We start from the raw sequence: 25,197 nt of genomic DNA, 5'->3' as shown, positions 1-25,197 counted from the left end.
TCCCTGACTGCAAAGCCCCTGCTCCTGACTGTTGAGCTGTATTCCCTCTGTTCCTGAAGTCCCTTCATTTCTGAAGCTGTCACTGAGTGTGTGTGTGTGGGTCACATCCTTTCTGGCTCCCTCCTGTCAGAATCTATGGTCATTAGCCATAACAGCTCGGCAGAGTCCACATTAAGAGGAAGTTCATTTGCATTTTAACAACAACAACAAAAGTCAGCTCTCTAAGGGCAGAACAGAAACAAGAACTTTTAAGATGGCCTTGGTTACCAGAAATTTTCTAGCTCCTTGGCGTCATTTATTTTTCCAGACACAAGGCATAAGCAGTTGGCCCTACACTACTGCCAGCTGGAGCCCATTGCTCCCAGACAGGCCAGATCTGCAGGGAGAAGGTGGTCACAGTCTTTCCTGGGCAGCTCCTTTCTGGCATATGGTGTAAGTAAGTAGCACTCATTCACTTATTCACTCTTGAGTGTTTACTATGTGTTAGACCAAAATAAGCCCTGGTCCCAGCCTATAAGGAGTTGTTCCCTCCCGTGGAATGCTCCTCCATATGGCTAACACCTATTCACAGTTCACGATTCAGCCTTGAACTTCCAAACTTGTGGAGGCGCTAAGATTAGCACACAGAACTATGGTCCCTGACAGATGGGTAGGACTATTGTAGTTAGAGGGTCTCTAAGAGGAGGCGGACCTTGCTTCTGATTGATTTCTTGAGGAAAGGCAGGGCAACTATGCCAGTCCTTGAGTGAATACTAACTTACCAGCAGGTGAAGATGGGGAAATAGTAGAGGATGGGAAGTACGGGGAGTAAATCCCAGATGGAGGGAATAGGGGTGTTCCGATTTTGGTAACCCTCTTACAGATTACAATTATAAATTCTGAGCAGAATGTAAAAAACAACTAACTGAAGGCACTAGAAAGTGACAAAAGCAGGTAGAATCTAGAGGGGAGTCAACACTTAAAAGAAGAGAATGGCCCTGGGCAAGGCTCCTGTTTTTATGACTGTTCATTCACCTAAAGGCAGCCCCGGCTGGAGCTGAGGGGTAGCTACAACTTGGCAAGAAACCCATAGTCTTACTGGTTAAAAATGAGAGGGCAGATCATAAAACTATCACAGCAGCTGGAAAATGTGGAAAATCCTGGAGATGAGAAATCCCAAATTCTGCATGTAAATGCTACCCAAATCTCTGGCCCAAAGAGACCACAAGTAGCCTAAGACTGAAAACCAAACAAACAAAGCTGAACAGAACTTTAAGTTGCTGCCTACCATGGGGGAGAGAATTGAGAATTTGGGTTCAACAGGTACTATTCCAAAGGAACAAGCAGAATCCATAGTCTTGATCACAATGTGTAGTATACAACTCAAAATTACTATACATATGAACTAAAAGCCGTATTTAAGAAAAAAAAGAATAAATGGAGACCAGCCCCGAGGTGACCCAGATGTTGAAAGTAGCAAGCATTTTTCGGCAGCTAATAATACAATTATGCTCAAACATATAAAGAAAACATGCTCACAATGAAGACACAGATTTTAATCTGTGCATCTCAGCAGAGAAACTATAAAGAAGCAAATATAAATTTAGAACTAAAAATACAATATCTGAAATTTTTAAATGCTTAACAGAAGACAGCAAATGACAGATTAAACAGTGAACTTGAAAACAGATCAATAGAAATTATCTGAAAGGATAATATGGGGACACCAGACAAAAAGAACAACTAGCTACCCACGTAGGCCACAACCTCCATTCCCTCTCAAAGGTCAGCACAGGTCATACAGTGTGTGAGTGTATTGATGGGAATGTGGTTATGAGTGTATGTGAGTAGACACATGATGAATGGAGATACACAAGTGTGCATGCAACTGTGTATCTGCATGTGGAAGGTAGTAGGTGTAAGAGGCTTGTGTGGGTATGAGTGTGTGGTAGGGAGGGAGTCATTTCTCCTTTGAAGGTAAAGCCCAGATCAATGTATGCACACAGCCCTGGTAAGGCCAGGAGGCTAAGAGGCTGAGGTGACCAGGAGCCTCCATGGGGGAGGGGGACAGATTTCTGCCAGCAAACCTAGGCTCCCTGTCAGTGCCTCCTAGAGCAGTGCATGGCCAGGCCTAGAGGATCTGGCATGCAGCTAGCAGAGTGCCCCACCCAAATGGACCTGGGTGGGGTCATGTGCCCAGAGGGCCCTGGTCCGTCTTCAGGGACCTCTGCCAGTGCCTTGGCAGGCTCTGAATGCTGTATAATGGGCTTGGAAGAACACTGTGTTGGGAGTATCCTGGAAAAATGACAGCCTCTCTGGCCCTCAGCTTCTTATCTCTAAAATGGGGATAATCACAGCTTCCTTCAAGGACTCTTGGATCAAATGAGTTAGACTGCATGAAGGTACTCTGTGCAAACAAAATGAGGACTGACCAACTGACTGAGGGATTTCCAAAAGATGCTGTAGAAACTTGGTCCTGGGAACCTTTGTGCTTGTAACCTGTATTCACATCCCAATAAATGAGTGTTCCCAGAGCTTCAGGAAAGGCTGGCCCTCAAAGAGGTGGGTTCCAAACGAACCATGGAGCCTTGGCCACAGCATTCATTTTCTGTATTCCGTATCCTCTTATGAGGTATGCAGTAAATTATTCTTGCTGGAAATTTTCCACAAGGATGTAAAGAGGGTATCAAGACAACACGAGCAGCAGGCTTGACTCTGAGACTCTCCTACCAGTACATGACCCCCACGATCCTCCCCTTCCCTCCTCGACTGTGCTGGGTGAGCCTCCTGGGCTCGATGGGCTCGATGCCCCTCCAAGGAGGCTGGACTGCATCCTGCTGTGGTTAGATCACCCCAAACCTGGCAATGCTTATTTATTCCTTTAATATTGCTGTACTTGCCAACTGTACTGCTTATGAAAAATGGCAGGCACTTCGTTTTATACAAAACAGGTGGAACCTTAACAAGGACAGATTTCATAGCTGCGTCCACATTTATCTCCTTCTGAATGTGGTATTAACCAGTGTTAACAGGGGCTCAGACACACAGTTCAGAATGATGGTGCGTTACACGCCTCCCTCTACACGAAAGCTCCCATTGGCCCAGCATATGCCCGAGGAAAGAGATGTTTCCTGAGGCACTTGTTGAAATCGTTTTTGCTACGTGCATTTATTATGAAATGTAATTTTGCATCCACATTCTGACAAGACACAGTAATAAAGTGTGCTGTGGAAATTTGCATGGTAATTTGCATGAATTGACTCAAGATTCTCTTCTCTGGAAGAGAGATCATGAAAAGGAATGTATTTGTGTCTTCTTTTAGCCTTGGCCAGGCCTTGGCCCGTGGCTGGGGAAGCATCCCCAAGTGGCAGAAAGCAGCTGGGCATGACAAGCCCTTGACAATGAAGCTGCTGTTTGTGCTCTGCACCACCAACCATCAGATGAGAGTATCGGTAAAGACATGCAAATAAGCATGCAAAATGAAGCTGGCAAAACTTACGGATTCAGACCAGCAAGTGGATGCTGTGGGGGAAGGAGACAGCAGCCTCTGGGAAACACGCTGGGCACGGTCTGGCCTTGCCAGCAGCTCAACCAAGTGCTGCGGAGGAGGGGCGGCTGCCTGGGAGGCCACAGCGCAGGTACCAGGATTCTTTCAGACACCTCAGTCTCAAAGTCTACACAGTCCCTGTGGCCACTTTCCTCCCAATGGGGAGTGGCTTATGCCAGTCACCACCCAATACAAATATTTATCAATTGCTCTTTTATTTCCTGACTGTGCTCTGAAACATCAACCAAACAATATGCACCTTACAACTTTAAACAAGGGGTGAAATGTCATCAAAATTAGTCAATCCTTCCAGAAGCCACACAGATGCCCAGGGATGTGTGGCCTGAAGCTCCCTGAGAGGTCTCCCACAGGCTCACAAATGGATGCAATGCATCAGTCCTCTCCTCATCTCTTAGGGAGAAAGATGTTCTGGGGGATGGACTTTTGAGGGCATCTAAGCGCTGTCTATGAGTAACCTATGAAGCGAATTAGGAAGGATTACTAAAACCTGGGTCAGAGTCGCACGATGGGGCCACTTCACTTATGAACGCTAGCAGGTGCTATTGGACTCCCCCAATACCAACTGGCAACCTCCTACTCCCTTGCCAGCCTGGAAGTAAAAGTGAAATGCTGCTTTCCCAGCCTCTCTAAAGGATAATGGTGATCATGTGACTCAGTTCTCGCCAATACGACATAAGCTGCAGTCTGCTGGAGGGGGAGGGGATTCTAGGGAAGCTCTTGCTATCTTTATCTGCCTTGAATGCAGAGGTGACCTATGGAGCCAGGCTGCATGAAGATAACCCACAGAACAAGAAGGCAGAATAGACTGACAGCAGGGGTCTGGGGCCTGCCTGATGGCATCACTGGGCAGCTGGGCCACCTCAAGTCCTACCGTGACTTCTCGCACCTGAAAAACCAAAGCCCTTCCTTGTTTAAGCCAGGTTAGTCAGGTTTCTCTACTAGAGGCTGACTTCATACCTAATTTGCAATATGCTTGACAAAAGAGCGAGAGAAGCGCAGGGGAGAGGAGGGAGGGAAAGAAAAGATGTTACAGCAAGTCTGCCCTCAGACCAGTCCCAGGTAAACGTCCAAAAGGAGCACCTGGGTGACTGGTGGTGCCCAAGTGGGTGTCTGAGGGCAAGGTCATCTTGCCAAGCTGCCTGCCTGGCATTCAGGGGCATTTCACTATATAAGAGTGTCACCTCACATTTTGACCACAGAACCTAATGTTTGCAAAAGGTGGAACTCTACTGCATTAATATGATAAAATCATCATGTTGCTAGAGCTAACCAAAGATGGAGTCCAGTGTTCTGCCAGAAGTCTGGGGCCCTGGCAGCATCTGGCAGAGTGCCAGAGCTCTGCACAGGCAAGCATGGTTGGGAGGCCCACAGTTTCCCATGAAAACACTATGTTAGTAAGTTATTGTTAGCTTCACTTCATCATTACCAACTTAGTTTGTTGTGGAGTTGTTGGTTTGCTTCGCTCTCTATATAGAGCATGGTAATGCACATTTGTATCAACAGTATTTCTGGCCTATAATTTTCCATCATCCAGGCTTTAAGACCTCCATGAGCTATGGTTTAAATACAAATTAACCACATCCCTACTGCTAAAGTTTGAGGCCACTGGTCTAGGTGATGCAGGGGTTAAATGCCATCCAAATAATTTCCAGGTTAAAAAATGCAATACTAAGAAACTGGGATGCTGGCCCAGAATCTCTCAGCTAAGTGACAGAGGTGGGATTTGAACCCAGGCCTCTGCATGCAGCATTGTTTTGGAGGAGAAAAAAAGAGCTGATATAAGAGGATGTGCTGACTCTTTCTCCTCTGTGTGACCCCACTCTGACCACCTCGACAGGGGTGGAAGATTCTGCCCCTGTCTCTCCAGGTGCCGGGTGGTTACCTGGACACCACCTGGGGATACGTGGCATCTTGGATTCTATGGGGAAAGGCCCCTCCTCCTGGCCCTCCACCTGCTCTCTACAGTCTGACCCAGAAAACTCAGTAGCTCTTGGGACTTCAGGAATCCAGATCCTTCCAGCGTCTCCTGGGCCCACCCACATAACAGCCATTTTCAAACATCTTCACTTGACTGTTCCACTATCACTTCCCACTCAACTTTTCATTTTGCTTTGTGTTGACGGCACCGATATTCTTCTGGGGTGTCTGGACAGAAACCCAGGGCCCACTCCTCTCCCTCTTCTGCACCCCATAGGCCTACTCTGTCCACTCGCCCCTCCCACTGTCCTGTGTGTCTAGGCCCAGGCTTAGCCCAGGCCCCTCACTCACATCCCACGCAGCCCTGCATGACTGCTCAGTGACGTTCCTCCCTCCCATGCTCCGCCCTTCCACTCACAGAGCTGCATCCAAGTCTGCGGGCCCTGCTGCAACTGCCGTCCCTGCCCTGGCCGGGACCCACAGGCCTGTCTCCTGCAAACTCTGGGGTCTTTGATCCCATCGGTGCCCACCGTAGGAACCACAATAGCTCTCTCCATTCCCTGCCCCATAAGCCCAAGCCCCGCTGAGTTCCTAGGGCCTCCACAGCCTCATCAACTAGGCCCACTTACCCACTGGGACAGCTGGCACAGACCCTGGAACCCACAGTACTTTTAGAGGCCCAGAAAAATGTGTTTTGTTTTGTTTTGTTTTGTTTGCGGTACGCGGGCCTCTCACTGTTGTGGCCTCTCCCGTTGCGGAGCACAGGCTCCAGACGCGCAGGCTCAGCGGCCACGGCTCACGGGCCCAGCCGCTCCGTGGCACGTGGGATCCTCCCGGACCGGGGCACGCACCCGTGTCCCCTGCATCGGCAGGCTGACCCCCAACCACTGCGCCACCAGGGAAGCCCTGTGTTTTTTTTTTAACTTTTTAACTTTTAATTTCTTTTAAAATCAAAAGAAAAAATGAATATAATAATAATGACATATAATAATGAATCCAGCCTGTATTGTCTTCATCTTTAGAACAATACAGTTATAAAATATAATTTACATACATTATATATATTTGTGTATATATATATATATATATACACACACACAAATATATATAATCTATCTATCTATCTATCTATATATATAGCTTTTTAATGAAGGAAGGAGCAAAGTGCCCTGGAAGGCAAAAGTGCCTAAGGCCGTGAAAGTCAAAAGGCAGCTCAGCCAGTAGCCCATCCACAGGCCCGCTAGGACCCTCCATTCCAAAAGGGCACAGCCCGCCCCGGCACCGCCCCCCACGCATGCGCAGCACTGGATCATTGCACCTGGGGCCCCCACCAAGGCTTCTCCTTCAGCATACTAATCCTCCCTCCCACACAGTGGCATCAGATCCTCCCTGCCCCTTCCCACTCAGCTCCCACCCTCTCCTCCAGGAAGTCTTCCACACCCACTAGAACAGCCACTGATCCCTGCCTTGTCTGAAGCTCCACGCCCCCAAGGACCACAACACTCTTGATGAGCTTCACGCATTAATGTAGGATGAGAGAATGGGAGGATGAGCAGGGAAGTACCTGGACAGCAGTGTTGGTTACGACGTGAGCCTCAGCCCCATGTCAGCACTCCAGCCGCAGACCATGCTCCCCGGGGAGGGGTAGGGCGGCCACGTGAGGCCCACCCCCTCACCTCTACCCGCCCACCGCCCAGGATCTGTCCTTGCAGAGCTGCAGCCTGGCCACCCCACAACCGGACCTTGCCCTCAGAGCTGGGTGCCCAGCACAGTACGATGTGCACACACACCCTGGCAGATGGGACAGATGCTGCACCGTGCACCCCGTAGGCCAAGGGCCAGCTGCCTTGCCCGGTGCCCTTGCAGCACGCTATGTGGCTCCTCTGAACCTCCTGCCTCTTGCTGACCAAGTGCTCCATGCCGTGGCCACAAAAGCCATCTCCCCTGGACCCTGCGTGCCGACCCATCCACTCGTCTGACTGGCTGCACCTCCTCTTCAAGGTGGAGCCCCGGGCACCTCCCCACCTATCAGAGGGAACCCTGGCTCCTGGTCTGTCTTGGCTGCTGTGGGCTCTGTGTGGGCTCACTCATCTCCTCACAGTGACCCCCTGACAGAAAGGTGCTCAGTGCCATCAGCAACCTACCGCCAAGTCCCCAGGCCTTTCCTTTTCCCTGGCCCCGGCAGGGGAGGGGATCAGAGAGCAGCGCCCATGAGTGTGAGGCTGGGTGTCCAAGGAGGACATTCTGGCTTGACCCATCCCCAGGTCCTTCTTCCTCACTGTGGCCCACTTCAGGCCCACCAGTGAAGGCGATGTGGAGACACTTTAGGTGTGGGGCTTGGCTGCCCAAGCCTGGCAGCCTCCAGACCACCTTCCTGAGTCTGGTTGGACAAGCATTAGCAGAACTCGCTGCCCCTGAAAGAGAGACTTCAAAGCCCCACGCGGACGACCCCTCACATACCATGGTCATCACAAACGCCCCCTCCCTGAGCACCTGGGATGTGCTGCTGTGAGACCCAGCGGGAGCTCGGCTCCCCTGAAAGGCCACCCGTGCTGCAGGGGTGAATTGTCGGGGTGGGGCAGGCGCTGGTTTGGGGGCTGCTGAGCAGCCAGATGGGCAGCTCCATGGCGTCAATGACCAGGCCCCAGTGAACCTATTTACTTTATTAAATCAACTTACAAATGTTACATAAAGAAACATCTGATCATTCTGAAAAGCCCTGTAAGAACAAAAAGACTTGCTGCCAGATAGGCTCCTGGGGAAATGGCTTCCCCAGGTCAGATGCTGGGCCAGTAGCACGTGAAGCGCCAGAGGGGCCTGGGGCCTGGAGGGGTCCCCAATGGGATCAGACTGGGAGGTGCTGGGACACTGTGTAGTGGGTTGAAGAGTGTCCTCTTCCCAAATTCTGTCCATCTGGAATCTCAGAATGTGACCTTATTTGGAAAGAGGGTCTTTGTGAATGTAATTAGTTAAGGGTTTCAGGATGAAAAATCATCCACGATTTAGGGTGGGCCCTAAATACAATGACTGGAAGTGGTAGGAAGGATTCTCTCCCAGGCCTTTGGAGAGAGCATGGCTCTGCTGATTCCAGACTTCTAACCTCTGGAATTGTGAGAGAATAAACTGTTGTTTTCAGCCACTTGGTTTGTGGCAATTTGCTATAGCAGTCCCAGGAAACTAATACACAGCTAGCAGGGAGAGAGGAAAGCCCCCAGATCACTCAGGGGCTAACAGCAACTCAGGCAGTCCCTCGGCCTGTGAGGGCACAGTGGACACAGCCATGCTGTCCCCTTCCCAGAGGCACCGTGGGACCCAGGGAGTGCTCCAGTGCAGTCCTCCAGAGACACTCCCAGGAGCACCTAGGTAAGCCCCAGCGGGCCGGGACCCACTGGCTGCTTTCCTAACTTGTGCTGGGTGGGAGGTCTAGGGACAGGCCGGGGGCTCCAGCCTTGGTTATCAGTTCATCTCAGTCACCTCTGAGATTTAAAAATGCTAATGCCTGACCCAGCCTGTGCATCTCCAGTCATCCCCCCAGTAGGTACTGCTAACGTGCAGCCAAGATGGGGGACCCATGAGAAACCCCAGGAAGAGGGCTGCTCCCAGATTCTCCCCTCTCACCCACAGCCACCACCTGGGGGGCTGAAACCTCCCATTCTGGTTCTAGTGCAGGTTTCAAACAGATGGACCAAGGGCCAGGCCCACAGGTGGGTTTCACTGGCCACCGGGAGGGGAAAGGGAGTCTGGCCCACAGAGAGGGCCATATCTCATCATGGCGCAGGTACCAGGGGTTTCTTCTTAGTACATTTTGAAAGACATTTTTTAGTTGGGATTTTATATAAGAGCATTGTTGCAGACATGAATCTCACCAGGCTGTAAGTCTTGACTTTTTGCTTCTTTAAGTGAGTGGATTTAGATGGGGTGACAGGTGGGTGGTGAGAGGCTGGGGAATGCACATGTCAAGAGGAGAACAAGGTACACGTGTGTGCAGGGGAAATGCCAGGCAGGAGGCGGCAGGAGACCCGCTCCCAAGGCCACAGGTCAACAAGGCAGCATCTCCCCTGGGCCTGCCAGGCGGACCGGACCCCGGAGAGGTCTGGCGGGGAACCGCGCTCTGCGTGCCCAGGTCCTCATGCCAGCTCCTTGGGGCCTCGGGCATGTTCAGCCCCAGACAGAGGGAGGACTCGCTGCCACCCAGGATGAGGTTGAACCCTCTCTACCCTCCATGCCTGGCTCAGGGCAGGGCCAGATTCTGTGGCCAGGTCATTTTCTCCCACTTCTCTGCAAACAGAGTAAGCACTTGACAAACATCCGTTGTCAGAATAAGTGAATAGGGGAGGGGGTGGGAGACAGAGCCAGAGACACACATAAGGATGGGAGGGGTGGAGCGGTGGAGCCGCCCTGGGAACTTTCTGGGCACCTCAGCCAATCAAGGCGGGGACAGGGGCGCTCTGCTGGGCTGTACTGGTTGGTACACAGGGTATTTGTGGGCAGTGCTGGGGAGTGGTCAGTGTAGGGGGGCACAACTGGGAACATCCCCCGGGGCCCTCAGGCATCTTGTCTACTTCCCAAGTGCCTCTGCCACCATGTTAAGAAAAAGTAACATTTCCCCCTCTCCATCTCCAGAGAATTCATGAAAATGGGCCTGTGTGAGCACACAACTGGAGCCCCAGCCTCCCAGCCTAACTACCATCTTAGAGGGTATTGGGAGAGAAATTCTACCTGCAGCCAAAAAAAAAGTCAGAAAAGCCTACAGTGGGGAGGGACTTGGGCTTTCTTCACTTTTTGCCAGGACACTGGACATTGACACTGGGCCACTGTGGCCGCTCAGTCAGATGGAGTCTAAAAACCAAGGCAGACAGGGCCTCTTGAAGCCACTGTGGTGGATTCTGACACCAGCTGACACCAGCTGTGGGCAGGCCCTGCTCTGGACCCATGAACGCAGAGGTGGATCCGAGGGGTCCTGGCCTCAGCCAAGCTGAGAGCCCATCCGGCAGCCAGAGCAGTAGGAGTTCCTGTAGGGCTGGGAGGGCAAAGGAGCCCCGAGGACAGTGTGCTAGGGAAGATGGAGCCGTGGAGGGGTGCAGAGCATGAGGAGGGTCCTGACCACAGACAAACATGTGCTCTGAGCCTTGATGAGTCAGAGGAATTTTCCACAGCAGAGGAGAGAAGAGGGAAGGGCATTCCAGCAGAGGTGACACCATGAGCCAAGGCATGGAAGTGGGACAATGTCACTGAGTGGGGAGCAGCAAGCAGGGAGGCCCGCTGGACCACGGGATATGGGACAAGCAGTGGGCCATAGGAGGTGACACTGGAGACTCAAACGACATGGGGAGGAGTTGAGGCTTTGATCCACACCAGTGAAGACCACTGCAAAGGCTCTGAGGCCATCTCTACTGCCCACCACTGCCAAGAACACCAGCCAGCCAAGGGCATCACTTATTATCAATGGGACATCAACAAGAAGTATTATAAGTAACTTAATATTTGAAAAATCAAATAATCAGAACAATATCTGTGAGATCATTCACTGACACACACACACATGCACATGAATACACACACAAATATGCAAATACCAAGTCAGACTTGAGAACTGAAGTTAGAGCTGTGATTCGGATGCAAAGCGACGCAGTAGGACTCCCCTTACAGGGAGGAGAGGGCTCTGCAAGCCTGCCGTGGTACAGAGCCTGGCCTGTACCAAGCAAGACAAAGTGTGGCTGAGATAATCATCCCAGAGCAGATGTCCAAGGCTGTGTACGGCACTCGGGGCCCCATGTCCTTACCCTTCAGTCAATTCTTACCAAGTCCGCTAGTTATCTGGTATTTCAGATGACAGCAGAGGAAAAGGAGGGATTTAGAGGGAGGCAGAGAAAGGAGCTGTGTATGAGGCAAAGATGCTGGCTGGTCCAGAGTGAGACAGACAGACTAAAGAGTAGACACAGAACCGTAATCTGCAGTGGGCTGTGCTCTGCATGCTCTGTAGGTCCCAGCATGTGGGAGACCTCTTAGCACAGCAGTCCCCAGTGTGTTCTATAAATATTTATCCTTTGAGGACTCGATGACGAAAGGATTCCATGACCAAATACATCTGGGAGATCCTGCACACTACATCTCCCTTTCAGCAAATCAAAACCATACACTGATGTAGTAAAAGGCCCTGAGAAGTCCTGCAGTAGAAAAGTAGATTTACTTTCGTTCACCAGTGTTCCCTAAGCCCCAAACCCTTCTCCCTGCCTTTGTTCCCTCAAATAACACCTACTAACATCCCTTGGAACTACTATCTCACAGAACCCACTGGCTTAGAAAATTGAATTATTATTTGTGTCTGTCTTAAGGAAGAAAACAATATATTTTTTCTTAAAAATAGTTGAAATGATTAAGTTTGGTGCTTTGTGATAACAGCTTTAGCTGCAGGGGAAATTCACTTCATTTGCTCATCAATGGTGACAGGAAAGTGAAATGTTACTGACCTTCAAGAACTCAGCCTTAGGCTACATGGAGCCACCTCTGGTTGATTCCAGACCACCCTTGAGAGCCAGGAGCACACAGGTCACTCTATCCAGCCTCCTGCCCATGTAGAGCAGTGCAGGCCCATCACACCAGCCTCTCCAGGGAAGGAAGTGTCCCAGCAACCGTGTGTGTGTGTGTGTGTGTGTGTGTGCGCGTGTGCGCACGCGTGTGTGCGTGTGTGCACGCGTGTGTGTGTGGGCGTGTGTGTGGCTGTGTGTGTGGGCGTGTGGGTGTGGGCGTGTGTGTGGGGGGGGCGTGTGTGTGTGCGCGTGGGTGTGGGTGTGTGCGTGTGTGTGCGTGTGTATGTGTGGGCGTGTGTGCGTGTGTATGCGTGTGTGTGCGTGTGTGTGTGTGTACGCACTCACGAAGGTCCAGCACACAGCCACGCTGGAGGAGCAAGTTCTCCTACTGCTCTTTCACGTCCCTCATTTTGCTTCTTGCCCATCCTCCTCCGCATGGTGATGCCCCCAAGAAACCAAACACTGTCATGGTTTAGCCCTGCCATGGGGGGCAAGAGAACACAGACTGAAAGGTGTCCTTTCTCTACTGGAAACATTTCCCTTATTGAGGTTTGCATCTTCAGAAGGGCCCAGGGTCTTTACCGGGCTGGGACCAGTGTGCAGATGGGAAGCTCCTCCAAGGCAAGATGGATGCCCTAGGTCCCAGGAATGCCCCACTCTCATCCTAGCATCAGCAACCCTGGGAGGGAGGCTGGCATGGTGTCCAGGTGGCTGTCAAGGCTGCAAACACTGCGGGGCTTGGTGGGGGGCAGGGACCCAGGAACTCACCTGGTACGTGTTGTCGAAGCTGTCATACATGAACCGCGTGATCAGAGACGTCTTCCCGACTGTAAAACAACAAGAGAGGGGTTTAGCCGTGATCTGAGCTAGGCTCCTCTAAACACATTTCATGTGACAAAAACAGATAATGAAACAAAAAAGCCCAGAGGAAAAGATGAGATGCAGAAACAGAAGTGGGAGGTGGGACCCCCAGAGAGGGACATTGAGGTGAGGCAGCTGAGTCTACACTGGGTGGGCTGCAGTGGCGTTCCTGCCAGGCACCAAGGAGGAGGCCTCCCCCTGCCCTGTGAACTCTTACCACCCAAATCCAAGTCTTCCTTGACCCATAAGAGCCCAACTGATGCAAGAGCCATACCTGAAGAATCAGAGCAAGTGTGTGCACTACAAGATGCTTCTGTCACATGGGCCCACGCTCACCTGGAAATACTGCCTTGCCCTTGGTCACAGGCTAGGATGGAGACATGCTCCTTTATTTCAGCCTGGGCACTGATGAGGAACGTGGCTTTCCAAGGAACCAGAGGGCAGGGGAAGTAAATGACTCCCCAGTGTCTCTCTTGGGCAGGACTATTTTTCATAACGTGTGCCTGACTGTCCAGCTCCTCGCAGGATGTTTAGCATCCCCGGACCTTGCTGGGTAAATGCCTTCAGGATCCCCCGTCACCGTGACAAGCCTGAACTCCCCTGCACATTTGCAAATGCCCTCTAAGGGGCAGTAACACCTCCAACGGAGAACCACCGGTATGGCTAAAAGAACCAGGAAGTCTCTTGGGAATCCCATAAATGCTGCTAATTTCCCAAATTGCAGGGTTTGGCTTCTGACCTAACCCTGTGCAGGTCCCCTGAGGCCTGGCTGTGGCGGAAATGCCTGCTGCAGCATTTGTGAGCATCTGGGTGGGAAGGAAGGGCGATAGGAATATTTGTTAGGTCAGGCCCAGCATGGAGTGCTACTCCATCCCACCGAGTCTCTGCCATGGCCCTGGGAGGCTCAGAAGGGGACCGGACCAGCTGAGCTTGGCTCAGAGCTCTTTGTGCTCCGGGCTGCTGAAGACAGATAACTCTGGCAGGGAACGCAAGAGAGCCAGCGCCCAAGAGCTCTCATTCCACCTCTCCCCGATTCTTGGACGGGATGTCCACAGGCTGGGCCTGGAAGGGTGGCTGGTCACTGCCTGGACGGAGCAGGGCAACCCAATGGGGTTCCTCTGGGAAAGGTCCTTTTCCAGTTCGGAAGCCTCAGTAGTGCACCAGGTGAGTGCAGTCCTCTCCCAACAGCCAGCACTTGTAAGGGAAGGGCAATTGTCTTCCACGGGGAGAAGACACACTGCTTGGTTCCAGGCCTCCCAGACCTCACCCTTCACGTCTCTTCATTGGGCTGTTCCTGATTTGTATCTTTCATAGTAAAACTGTAATTGTAAGTAGAGTGCTTTCCTGAGTTCTGTGAGTTATTCTGGTGAATTATGGAACCTGAGGAGGGTCGTGGGCACCCCCAGATTTGCAGCCAGCTGGTCAGAAGTGCGACTGCTCCTGGGGACCCCACTTACAGCTTGCGTCTGAGGTGGGTGGCAATCTAGCTGGGGACTGTGCCCTTAAACCTGGGCAGCCTGACACCAGCTCAGAGTGGGTAGCGCCAGGACTGAATTGCAGTACACCCGCTGGTGTCAGAATAGCCTCGTTTCTCTTCTCAGTATCTCTGGGGTGAGCAGTAATACACCCAGGATCTCTTGTAAGTTTACCTGGAAACTGCCCTTTGAGGTTCTAATAAAAGTTAAATCTGTAAAGTACTTTCCAATTGCTTTAAATCTCCACTCAAACTCACACAAAGGTGAGAAGTGGGGGCTTCCCACACCTGGAGGATCGGCTCTGAGGCTCTGAGGCCACAGAAAGGCCTGGCTGGGAACTGCTGAGGGGGGACCGACCACAGAGTGAAAAGTGGAGCAACCCGAGCCAGCAGGAGGAGGATGAAATCAGGGAGCGCACGGCATCCTCCTTTTCCAAGAGACAATGGACAGTTCCTTCCTCCTCGGGAAGAGAGGTACTGCAGGGCCCACTGGTAGCTCCCCTGTGGTGACACACAGCACCTCACACCTTGGCGAAAGGGACACGGTCCTCTTCTCCAGCGGGCTCTCCCCTGGGGCAGCTGAGCAGGCAGGGAGGAGAGACAGCGGAATCCCCAAAAGCCACTAAAGGAACAGGAGGTTCACGGAGGAGTGAGAGATCAGAAAGCCCTGCAAGGCTTCTCTGCCAAGTTCCCCTTCTTGGGGCGCCAGCCACTGCCAGTGGCTTCACAGTGGCTTGCAGGGCAACTGCTAGGTGGGAGGAGAAAATGCCAAAGGAACAAGTAGTGTCCTGGGACTGTGCAGGAGGAACTTTTAGGTGTGGGGTCCTGGCCAGTGCCAATATTTTCTGAGCTTTCTCACAGTCACTGTAACAGGCAACACCTGAACCCTGTATTTACGGAGCACGTCAGGCACACCCCAAGGCTGTGCCAGGCACAGATTTACACGACAGCAGTAAACAGAGGAGACGGGACACCCACCTACCTGAAGCTTGCAGGACTTCTGTGTTTGCAGCTACGCTGTACTAAGCCCTTAAGACCACCCTGGTTAGTCCCCAACCCTGAAGCAGGTACTCATGCACCCCCATTTTATACAAGGGGAAACGAGCTGACAGCTCCTTGCCTAGGGCCAGAGCCGAGCAGGGTCAGGATGAGGTGGTCGGACCAGGGACTGAGCTCCTATCCCTGACGCTCCTCAGCGTCTTTGGGTCATGCTGGGTTTCAGGATTCTGCTGGGTCATTATTGCCACCACTGTAGATGTCACGGAGCTCTGGGAATAGCCTTGCCAAGTCAAGGCACCTTTTTCTTGGGATGGGCTGGAGGCAGGGCCTCTCCCTACTCAGGCAGTGCTTGACCCAACCTGCAAGGCCAGAAACTGGGAATTCAGGCACGGGTTGGGCAAACGGAGGGCTCAGCAAAGCAAGGATGGATGGGTTAGGACACCTGGGGCCCAGCACACCAACTGAGGCCTGGACTGAATGACAGCCTCATTATCAAAAGGGGATGATTTCTTCCCACTCTTCTAGGTGGTTTTTCTCATTTCTCAGAGCAGAAGCCCTCCTCTTCCTTACCTCAGAGCTTCCCCAAGACCACCCATATTCTTTCCATGGCTGCCAGGACAACATGGCTCAGACCCTGTCTGAACCTGTCAGCTTGGCCTCCCTGCTTAGAGGCCTCTAACTGCTCACCCTCCCCGCGGCCTCAGTGTGCACCCCTTACTGCAGGCAAGTGTGCACCAACACCATGGCTGGTGTGTCCTGCCCCGGCCCCAGCTTGAGCCAGGCCTCACCCCTGACCCATGGCCCCAGGGCTCCAGGGTGGGGCTCACCAGCCTGCAGGGGACCAACCAGCCCTCAGAACAGAGCCCAGGCAACACTATGCAGCACCAACAGCAGGAAAGGTGCCTCCATGCTTTGTCCCTAGGGCCCTGAGGCAGAGCTTTACAAAGGAGCCCCTCGCCCACTGCTGCCCTGGCATCACGTAAAGGAGCTGGCTGCGTAAAGGGGCCGCCCCACGCACTTCCTGACCCCACACCCCACCCTCAACAACTGCTCTGGGTGGAAGGTGCTGGAACCTGGGTATGAAGAGCCTGCACAGCCCACCTACCTGGCCACTCTCGTCTCACCGCAAAGAGCAGCGCGACAGCTGGAGCCGTCAACTGACAGGGCACCACCACTGGGCCAGCCAAGGGGAGGTCCAAGAGGACAGCGCATTCAAGCAGCTCAGACAGGGCTGGGCAGGGGGAGGGGTGGGAGACCCTCCCCCTGAGGTCCCCTGCCCTCCTGAGGCCCCTTGCAGCCTGTGGGAGGGCCGCCTCCCACACAGCCCTGTCCTCAAGGTCATACTGTCCCACTGCCCTTCTAACAACTGCTCTCCGACACCACTGCAGCAACGTGGAGCTCTTTCCCAGGGCAGAGATTCAGCTCTATTGGAAGGATTTTATTAAAAATAAGCAGGCAATCATTATTGAGCTTTTCTCTCTCTGCTCACGGCTCAGCAATATGCTTATAATCTTCTGGTGGTTTAATCCCACATGATTAAGCAGGGAGACATTTTCCCTCTTTCACCCAAATGAGGGTGAGAAAATGCATTCCTGAGCACTTATTAGGAGCCTCTAGAAAGAAGGAATGGAAACGCTAACTCTTACTGGGATTCTGCTCAGCGCCAGACAAGAAATTCTTAGGTTTCCTCATTAATCCTCATCATGATCCAGTGAGGTGGTTCGTATCCCCAAGGTCACATGGCTGGGAAGCAGTGGAGCTGACATATAAAACCAGATATGATGCCAAAGACCTCACCTCATGAATGACATTGCGCTGGTTTATGGGAAGGTCTGACCAGCAGCAAAGCAGGAGATCACAAAGGGCGGGGGCCCAGGGGGCTGGGCATCAGGAAGGCTGCAAGGGCAGCTGTTGAACTGTGGGAAGCGGGGGTCAGAGGAGACCAGGTATTTCGGGCGGAGGGAACAGCGGGAGCAAATGCACACAGGCAGGAAGATAAAAAGCTTGTGCAAAGAGATGGGAGGCAACAAGGTCAAGGTCATTTCCCCTGTCCTTTGGCTCAGGGAAAATGGGGCCAGACCAGGTGTGTAAGGAGAGGGGTAAACGACAAGCACTGTTTAAGGAAGCTACGTGTGGCCACTGAGTTGATTTAAACCAAAATCCATCTATGGAGCCAGTTGTAGAGGAAGGGAAGGGACGGAGAGATAGAGGCAAGCCCGGTGGGCCAGGGGCTAGATGGCCAGGCCATGTGGCCACACCAAGGAGCACGATTCTCTCCTGGGGCGGCAGGAGCTCCCGAAGGGTCTTAAGCAGAGAGGTGGTGGGAAAGGTGTGGCAGCTCATAATGGCCACGATGGCTCACAAAATATGCCCCATACCACGTGCTCTTCTTACAATGTACCACAGACACTCTATCCAGAGGTAAATCTGTGGGCCCGTGACTGTGGCAGAAATGGCACCGTGTGTGACTTGAGGCGAGGTTAGAAAAGGCAGCACAGCTTCGGTCTGGAATGCTCCAGCTCCCTCACACTCTGAAAGCTAGCCCTTCAACCCAGCCACCATGCTGTGAGGAAGCCCAAGGCAGCCTACACGTGAGAGAACCACATGGAGACACCCAAGTGTGAGAAACGGAGGCCTCCAGCCAGCAGCCAACAGCCAGAAGACCTGTGGGTGGGCGAGCCTTCAGATGACTCAAGTCCAGCCTTGGAGCCATCAAAGTGGAACAGAGGCACCCTTTCCCTGCTAGGACCTGCCCAAATTATAGATTCCTGAGCAAAGTAAATATTTTCATCCTCTCGAGCCACTAAGTTTGGGGTGGTTTGTTATAGAGTATTAGGTAATCAGAGCAACAGTTCTGTGCTTTAGGAAGAAAACTTACACTTCTAAGGGGGGAAGGGCCTACAGGGGCCAGATTGGAGGCAGGAATCCAGCAAGGGATGGCGGATCTCAGTTAAAGCAAAGGCAGTGGCGCTGGGGAGAAGTGGAGAGCAGAGGAGAGTGACAGGACCTAGTAACTGGTCAGACTCAGAGGAGAGCCCAGGACGCCTCCCTGACACCTGGCTTTGTGACTAGCACACGATGGGGCCATTCCTTAAGCCCAAGCGAACTGGACAAGAAGCAAACACCACGTCATCACTCTGGATTCAGGTCACCCATAAAAGCTTTCTTTAAAATTGTCAGACCAAAGCACAGATACCAGCACTACATTCTGAAAAAAATCATTACATAATGATGGGTAATAATCATGCAACCTCATGAGCTGAGGATCTAAGCTTATTTTCCATTATTGATGTCACCACGGAACAGTCCTTTCCTTACTCACATCTAAGCTTCGGGCCCAGAGGTCTTGCAAACCTGTGGGCTGTCCCGATGAGCTCGGTTCCACACACCCTGGAAGTTCAACCAGAGCAAGGTGGCCCTTCATAGCCAGCTAGCAGCACCCACCTGGACCTCACCCATGGGGGCCACTCACTCCACCAGCCTCCCATGGGCCCCAGTCCCCATCTCAGTGGCAGGTCCCAGGTAAATAGATTTTTGTACATTCAGGTGGCTTCTAGGTAGCCGCAGAGGACGTGAGGCCTCTCTGTTCATTCAACAAACACCCAGTGGGGGCTTACTCTGTGCTAGGCCCAGGCTAGGCCCAGAATTCATAGTGAGAAGCAGATGTCCTTCTGCCCTACAGCAGCCCTCACCCAGTGGCAGAGCCAGATTCAGGTGCAAACACCTAAGATGTGAAGCAACTTGAGAGGGGGTACCAAGAGGCCAACAAAAAGGTAAGGCCACTCTCTGCTGGGGAATTGCAGAAGCATCCTGCAGGCGGTGGCATTTGGGCTGGGTCTTGACTGGTGAAGACAAGGCATCAGGGGGACAGCATTCCCAGGAGAGGGACCAGAGGGGTCTGGTGATGTGAGGCTGAGGTGTCCTCTGCATACAGCTGTCCCTTACCCACATCTCACCATGGCTGCCACGTGAAGCCAGACTCCCAGGGCTTTGGGGTCAGTGCCTATGAGAGTTCCCTGGCATGGCTGGGGCCCGGGCCACAGGCTGACAGCTGAGTGGGCTGTGAGCACCCAGACTCCCACTCCGACACTGTCTTGCTCCAGGAAGGACCCCTCTCCGCCCTGTCACCTCAACTGCGGGTGAGGGTGGAGGTGGAAAGACTGCCGTGAGGGCCAGAAATGGGGCAATATGTGAGGCAGAGTGCAAGAAGTTCGCTGGAGACTTGGTAGAGGGTCTGCCAAGACCCGGCAGTGTGTGCCCCACCCCTGGGTTCCCCCCCCACCGAGCCACACCCGAACCTTGCCCCACCATCTGTGCCCAGCTGCTCACTCACGTTTGCCGCCCACACCAGCGCAGGGGCGCTGCTGGATGGTCAGTGGGGTCTCCCCTGGTCCTCCTCGGGGTCACAGAGCTGGGCCCAGGGTGGCAGGCAGGAAAGATGTGGCAGACCTCACTGCCATCTCTAGGCTGCCCTGGCGGGCTGCCCACCTCTCAGACACTTGTGTTTTTAGGAAAGCAGTCCCCATGCCAGGGAAAGGGTCTCTGCATTCTTGGCCCATAGCCCCATCAGCCTGCCCAGGTCAGAGAAGGTCCGAAGCTGTCACAAGGTGGCCCTCGGGGCTGAAAAGGCAAATCTGCTTCCCCAGGGCTCAGACCAGCAACCCATTCCTACGATGGGCCCAGCTAACTCAGGTGTCCCATCAGCTCAGTTTCCAGAACACAGATGGGAAATGCTGGGGAGTGCTGGGAAGGAGGCCAGTCCCTTCCTGGTCCAGTGTCCCTGCCCTGCAGGGGCCTGGGGAGATGGCTCCACCAGTCCCATGCACCTCCCTGCCTACAAAACCCCCCATTCCTGGCCTGACCATGAGGTGCACAGCCCCCAGGCCCTGTGGTGATAAGACGAACAGCTGGAGACACCAGCTTCATCTGTCTGATCCTTGTTTCCTTTTGTTCTATTTTCACAAACCAGAAAACCCAGCCCTGCCCTCCTGCAAGGTGGAGAGGCGTGGGGGGCTGGGCACCGGGCTCCTGCTGCACACCCCACCCTGCCACCTCACGCTCAGAAGAGCTGCTGCAGAACAGGGCTCTCCCAGCTCCTACCTGAGCCCTGAGGGGCTGGCTGGCTCACCATAGGCTAAATGAGGAAACACGTGAAAATCCCATTTCAAACCATCCCCCCAAAGACTCAGGCGGTAATTAAGAAATATGTAAAGCTCTTAATTGGACACTTTAATTAAGTGTGTTAATTCCCTCTGCCAGAGGATGCTCAGTCACCTGGGCCTCACCCGGGGACCCAGGGAAGACAGAACCGAGGAGGGAGGAGGGGGGAGAAGCGGAAGGAGTGGTCGCAGGACAGTGGTAGGGGCTGGTCTGGCCCAGGCCCTTTCTCCTGCTCCAGCTGGGAGCCTGGTCCATCCCCGACGCTCTCGCTTCCCCACTGTCCTCCAACTGTCCGCATCTGCTCTGTCTGAGCCCAGTGATGCCAGGAAAGCCTGCCCTGGGTCAGTCGCTGTGGGGTGTCATCCACTCTCTTCCCCCACCAACATATTATCTCACCTCTGCCGCTCACTGAGCTAAGAGGTCATTATTCCAATGAGGTCAGGCTAGATGGTCTTTAAGGGCTGCTTCCAGTCTGAGGCGAGTGACAATGCTTACCAAGACTGAAATGCAGCTGGATAAAAGGACCAAGGGAGGGGCTCATTTCCAGCTGTGGGCGGAGTCCCTTTGACCCTTGGGTCTCACTAACCTTCAAACATTTCATCCCATTCCCACTCCCACCCCCACAGGCCTAGAGCCCTGAGAGCCCAAGAAGGGTCTGTGCTCCGCTGTCTGCTCTGGTGGGAGGGCGGAGGGGCACAGAGGCCAGGGAGGGTGCACCAGGCTGTGTGTTGGCATGACTGCTGTGCACAGGAGAGCTCACACTCATCTGATAGCCTGGGTTAACCCTCTCCTTCTTTCCCCCACAAAAGGATCACTGGTGACTATATTATTTAAAATAATATCAGGATACAGTAGCTACCTATCAATAACAATAGTGGATAGCTGCCCAATTCCTCTGAATGCCCCTACTGTGTTGGAGAGGTCTAAAGCCATCCTCCCCAATGCAAGAGCCTCCCTTGCAGCTCTGTTGTAGGCATCCTACCTAGAATTCTCCCATCAGATGCTCACGTGAGACTCACCAGAAATGACCGACATGAATCTAGTGAGGTGTGGGATGTCCCTGGATTCTGATGTGGGTTTCAACACCAGCCTTTGACAGTACCCAGCAGAGGGACTGCGTCTACCCCTGGACCAGTGCTGGTGTGAGTCAGGCTGCTGCTCCAAGCCTGGTTCTCTGACTCTGACCCTCCCAGAGACTCTGTGCTCCCCAGTCATTGCTCTGATACACTGCTTGAATCGGCTGGAGAGTGAGAGTAGACTTCTCTTATTTGCAACTAAGAATTTTAAGAGGGATATAAGGGAAAGGATAAATAAGCTAAAAAGAGAAGGCTGGAGCAAAAAGTTTGTTCACAGACATACATCTTAAAATATATTACCCGATCATTAAAGTCAGACTAAGAAACTGCCTGAGCTCTCTGGAGGTCAGAGCAAAAAAAAAAAAAAAAAAAAAGAGCTAACGTGATCAACTGTACAATTCTCAGTATTCATAAGACAAGACCAAACTAGTTGTTAATGATGAGCTTGTAATAAGAGCTGGATAGCAAAAAGTTCTTGCCAAGACTCCAGAGTGCAGAAATCATGCAGCAAATTTACGTTTATATAATTAATTGTATGAATATCACAGATGAAAATCAAGAATACTAACTAGGGTTTCCCTTGTGGTGCAGTGGCTGAGAGTCCGCCTGCCGATGCAGGGGACACGGGTTCGTGCCCCAGTCCGGGAAGATCCCACATGCCACGAAGCGGCTGGGCCCATGAGCCATGGCCGCTGAGCCTGCATGTCCGGAGCCTGTGCTCCGCAACGGGAGAGGCCACAGCAATGAAAGGCCCACGTACCACAAAAAAAAAAAAAAGAATACTAACTAGACAACACTCCTGTCCAAGCCAATGTTCTCACTCATGGGCCCAGACCAGTGTCCCCTACAAATAAATGATTAAATGAAAAAACAAAGACCCAAGATGTTAGCTTCTGGTCATCAGATTTATCTTCTCACTGGAAACAATCAAAAGACAGACAAAATATATGAAACTGATTTTCAAGACAGTACATAAGGGCAGTAAAGGACAGTAAACCCTGAGAGACATGAAGCAAATCAAGTGAGCCCCCCAACTGCCCCCAAATTGTTGCCTTGAGAAAACTTCAGGACATGGCACAGGGAGTGGGGAGATAGAGCTGAGAGTCTGGAGAAAACATGTCAGCCGAAGTTCACAAGAGAGGAAAGAGGTGCACAAAGAGAGAGAGAACACCAGAGGTCTGCGAAGTGGCTCACTTAAGTCTTCAGCTGAGGACTGATCAGCAAAGGTGTGTAAAGAAACTGCTCAAGACTTGGGAAAGAACCACCCAAATGGATTAAAAAGGAAACAGCACCTGGCATCTACATAGGCCTGGGATAGTGCCTGTTCCTACCAGCCAGAGTGAAAAGCTTCCTCATTCATGGCACACTGGGGAGAGAACTCTGAAGGGCTGTGCCTCAAGAGTGGGAAATAATTAGCCCCAGACTGAGCACCACTCCAGTCCCAGCTAACAAATCCTAAGAATTTATAGGAATACAAAAACCATCCAATACACAACATGACAAAATTCACAATGTCTAGCATCCAATAAAAAATTACCAGGCATGAAAAGAAGCAATAAAATAAATCCTTAATAAGGAGAAAAAAATCAGTCGAAACTGACACAAATGTTAGAATTAGCAAACAAAAATATTTTAAAAAACAATTATTATGACTGTATTTCATATGTTCAAAAAGTTAAACAGAGATATGGAAGATATTTAAAAAGACACAAATCATCCTTCTAGAAGTAAAAACTACAATGTGGGAAATGAAAAATACACTAGATGGGTTAGCAACAGATTAATCCCAGATTAAATGCAGAAGAAAAGATCAATGAACTTGAAGACAGAGTAATATCTAAAATAAAACACAGAGTAAAAAGAACAGAAATAAATTACTGGAACACTAGTGAGCCATAGGATGACATCAAGTAGATTAACATACATGTATTTGGAGTTCTCGAAGAATTGAAGAAAGTTTTACTGAAAATATTACAAATTTGAGAGAAAATGTAAACCACAGATCCAAAAAGTTCAACAAACCCCAAGCAAAGGAAACATAAAAGACATCACACAGAGGCACATCATAATCAAATTGCACCAAATCAGTGATAAAGAGAAAATCATAAAAGTAGCCAGGGAAAAATGACACACTATATACAGGGAAACAAAGATAAAGAAGACAGCAACTTCTCCTCAGAAACAATGCAAGCAAGAAGAAAATGGAGCAGTATCTGTAAGGTCCTGAAAGAAAAACTTATCAACCTAGAATTCTGTAACTTTCAGATATATACAACATCTTTCAAAAATAAGGATGAAATAAAAACTTTTTCAAATATTCAAAAGCTGACAGAATTCATCATCAGCAGATCTGTACAGGTAGTACTCCAGGAAAAAGTGAAATGACACCAGATGGAAATGTGGGTCCACATAAAGGAATAGTGAACACAGGGAATGGTCACTACATGGGAAAATGTGTAAGATTTCTTTTGTATCATTGAAATCTCTTTAAAAGATAACTGACTGTTTAAACAAAAATAACAAGAATATATTGGCTCACAGGCCTAAGAAAATATAGAATAAAAATCTTTGTTACCTTGTCAGAAACCATGCAAACCAGAAGAAAATGAAGTGACATCTCTGAAGTACTGAAAGAAAAATATTGTCAACATAGAATTTTATACCCAGCAAAAATATTTCAAAAATGGAATTGATATAAAGAAGTCAGATGCCAAGACAATTTCTTGCTAGCAGATCTACAACACAAGAAAGGAAGTTCTTTGGGCAGAAGGAGCAAGACACCTACACACTCACGCTTACATCACACATGGTTACACACAACTGACAGGCCTGGATTTTAATCTTGGCTCTGCCACTTATTTGCTGTGTGATCTTGAGTTAGTTACTATACTCTCTGAGGCTCAGCATCCTCATTTGTACAATGGAGGCAGAAGTGCCTACCTCACAGAAGTGCTATGAATCCCACAGGAGCAGTAAAATGTTAACATTCTGGGTGGAAGGCATGTGAGAAGCCTTCATACTAGTCTTACAACTTTCTATAAGCCTAAACTTATGTCAAAATAAAAAGTTAAAGGAAAAAACGAAATATGACGATTTTTAAAATTATGCACACACACACATATGTATGTTATATCCCTGTCTCAGATTCTGCACACATTCAGGAAATGGCTTGTTCTGATTAAACATTGTGGTCAACGTGAAATTTTCCTAAGGAAATAGAATATAACTGTACTTGGCATCAACAGTCTTCACCAAGAACAGGGACCTAGCTGGGCACTGGGGAACTGCTGTGAGCCCTTCTAACCACAGGCCAGGAGATGGAGTAAGCCTGGACAGGACAGCTCGGTGGGCAGAACCTTGGCATAACCACCTAGAGCCTTATGCTATCTAAGTGAGCTCATGCTCACTTAGATGCATGCAAACACACACACACACACACTCTCTCTCTCTCTCTCAACCCAGAAAGCACCAGAAGCCCTGGTTGGGGGGGGGGGACTCTCTAGTACCCCTGGTGTCTTAGCTACGAAACTGAGAACCTCATCAAGGATGACGTCTTCAGGATTTCTTGAAAACCACTTGAGCCTGAGCACACAGCTCATGTGGGCTGCAGAGTTCCTCCCCACCATGGCCAGC

General features: G+C 51.1%; 1 protein-coding gene across 1 annotated transcript in view; it reads right to left on the bottom strand.

Moving 5' to 3' along the window:
• Positions 1-25,197, bottom strand: part of RAB6B (RAB6B, member RAS oncogene family) — a 58,899-nt gene that overhangs the window by 19,857 nt on the left and 13,845 nt on the right. The window contains exon 2 of the mRNA XM_004278924.4: positions 12,763-12,821. Within this exon, the coding sequence (XP_004278972.1) occupies positions 12,763-12,821 (59 nt within the window). The remainder of the gene's footprint in view (positions 1-12,762; positions 12,822-25,197) is intronic.

Source organism: Orcinus orca, chromosome 5 (genome assembly GCF_937001465.1).
Source record: "Orcinus orca chromosome 5, mOrcOrc1.1, whole genome shotgun sequence".
NCBI lineage: Eukaryota > Metazoa > Chordata > Mammalia > Artiodactyla > Delphinidae > Orcinus > Orcinus orca.
This window is presented reverse-complemented; position numbering and strand designations above follow the sequence as displayed.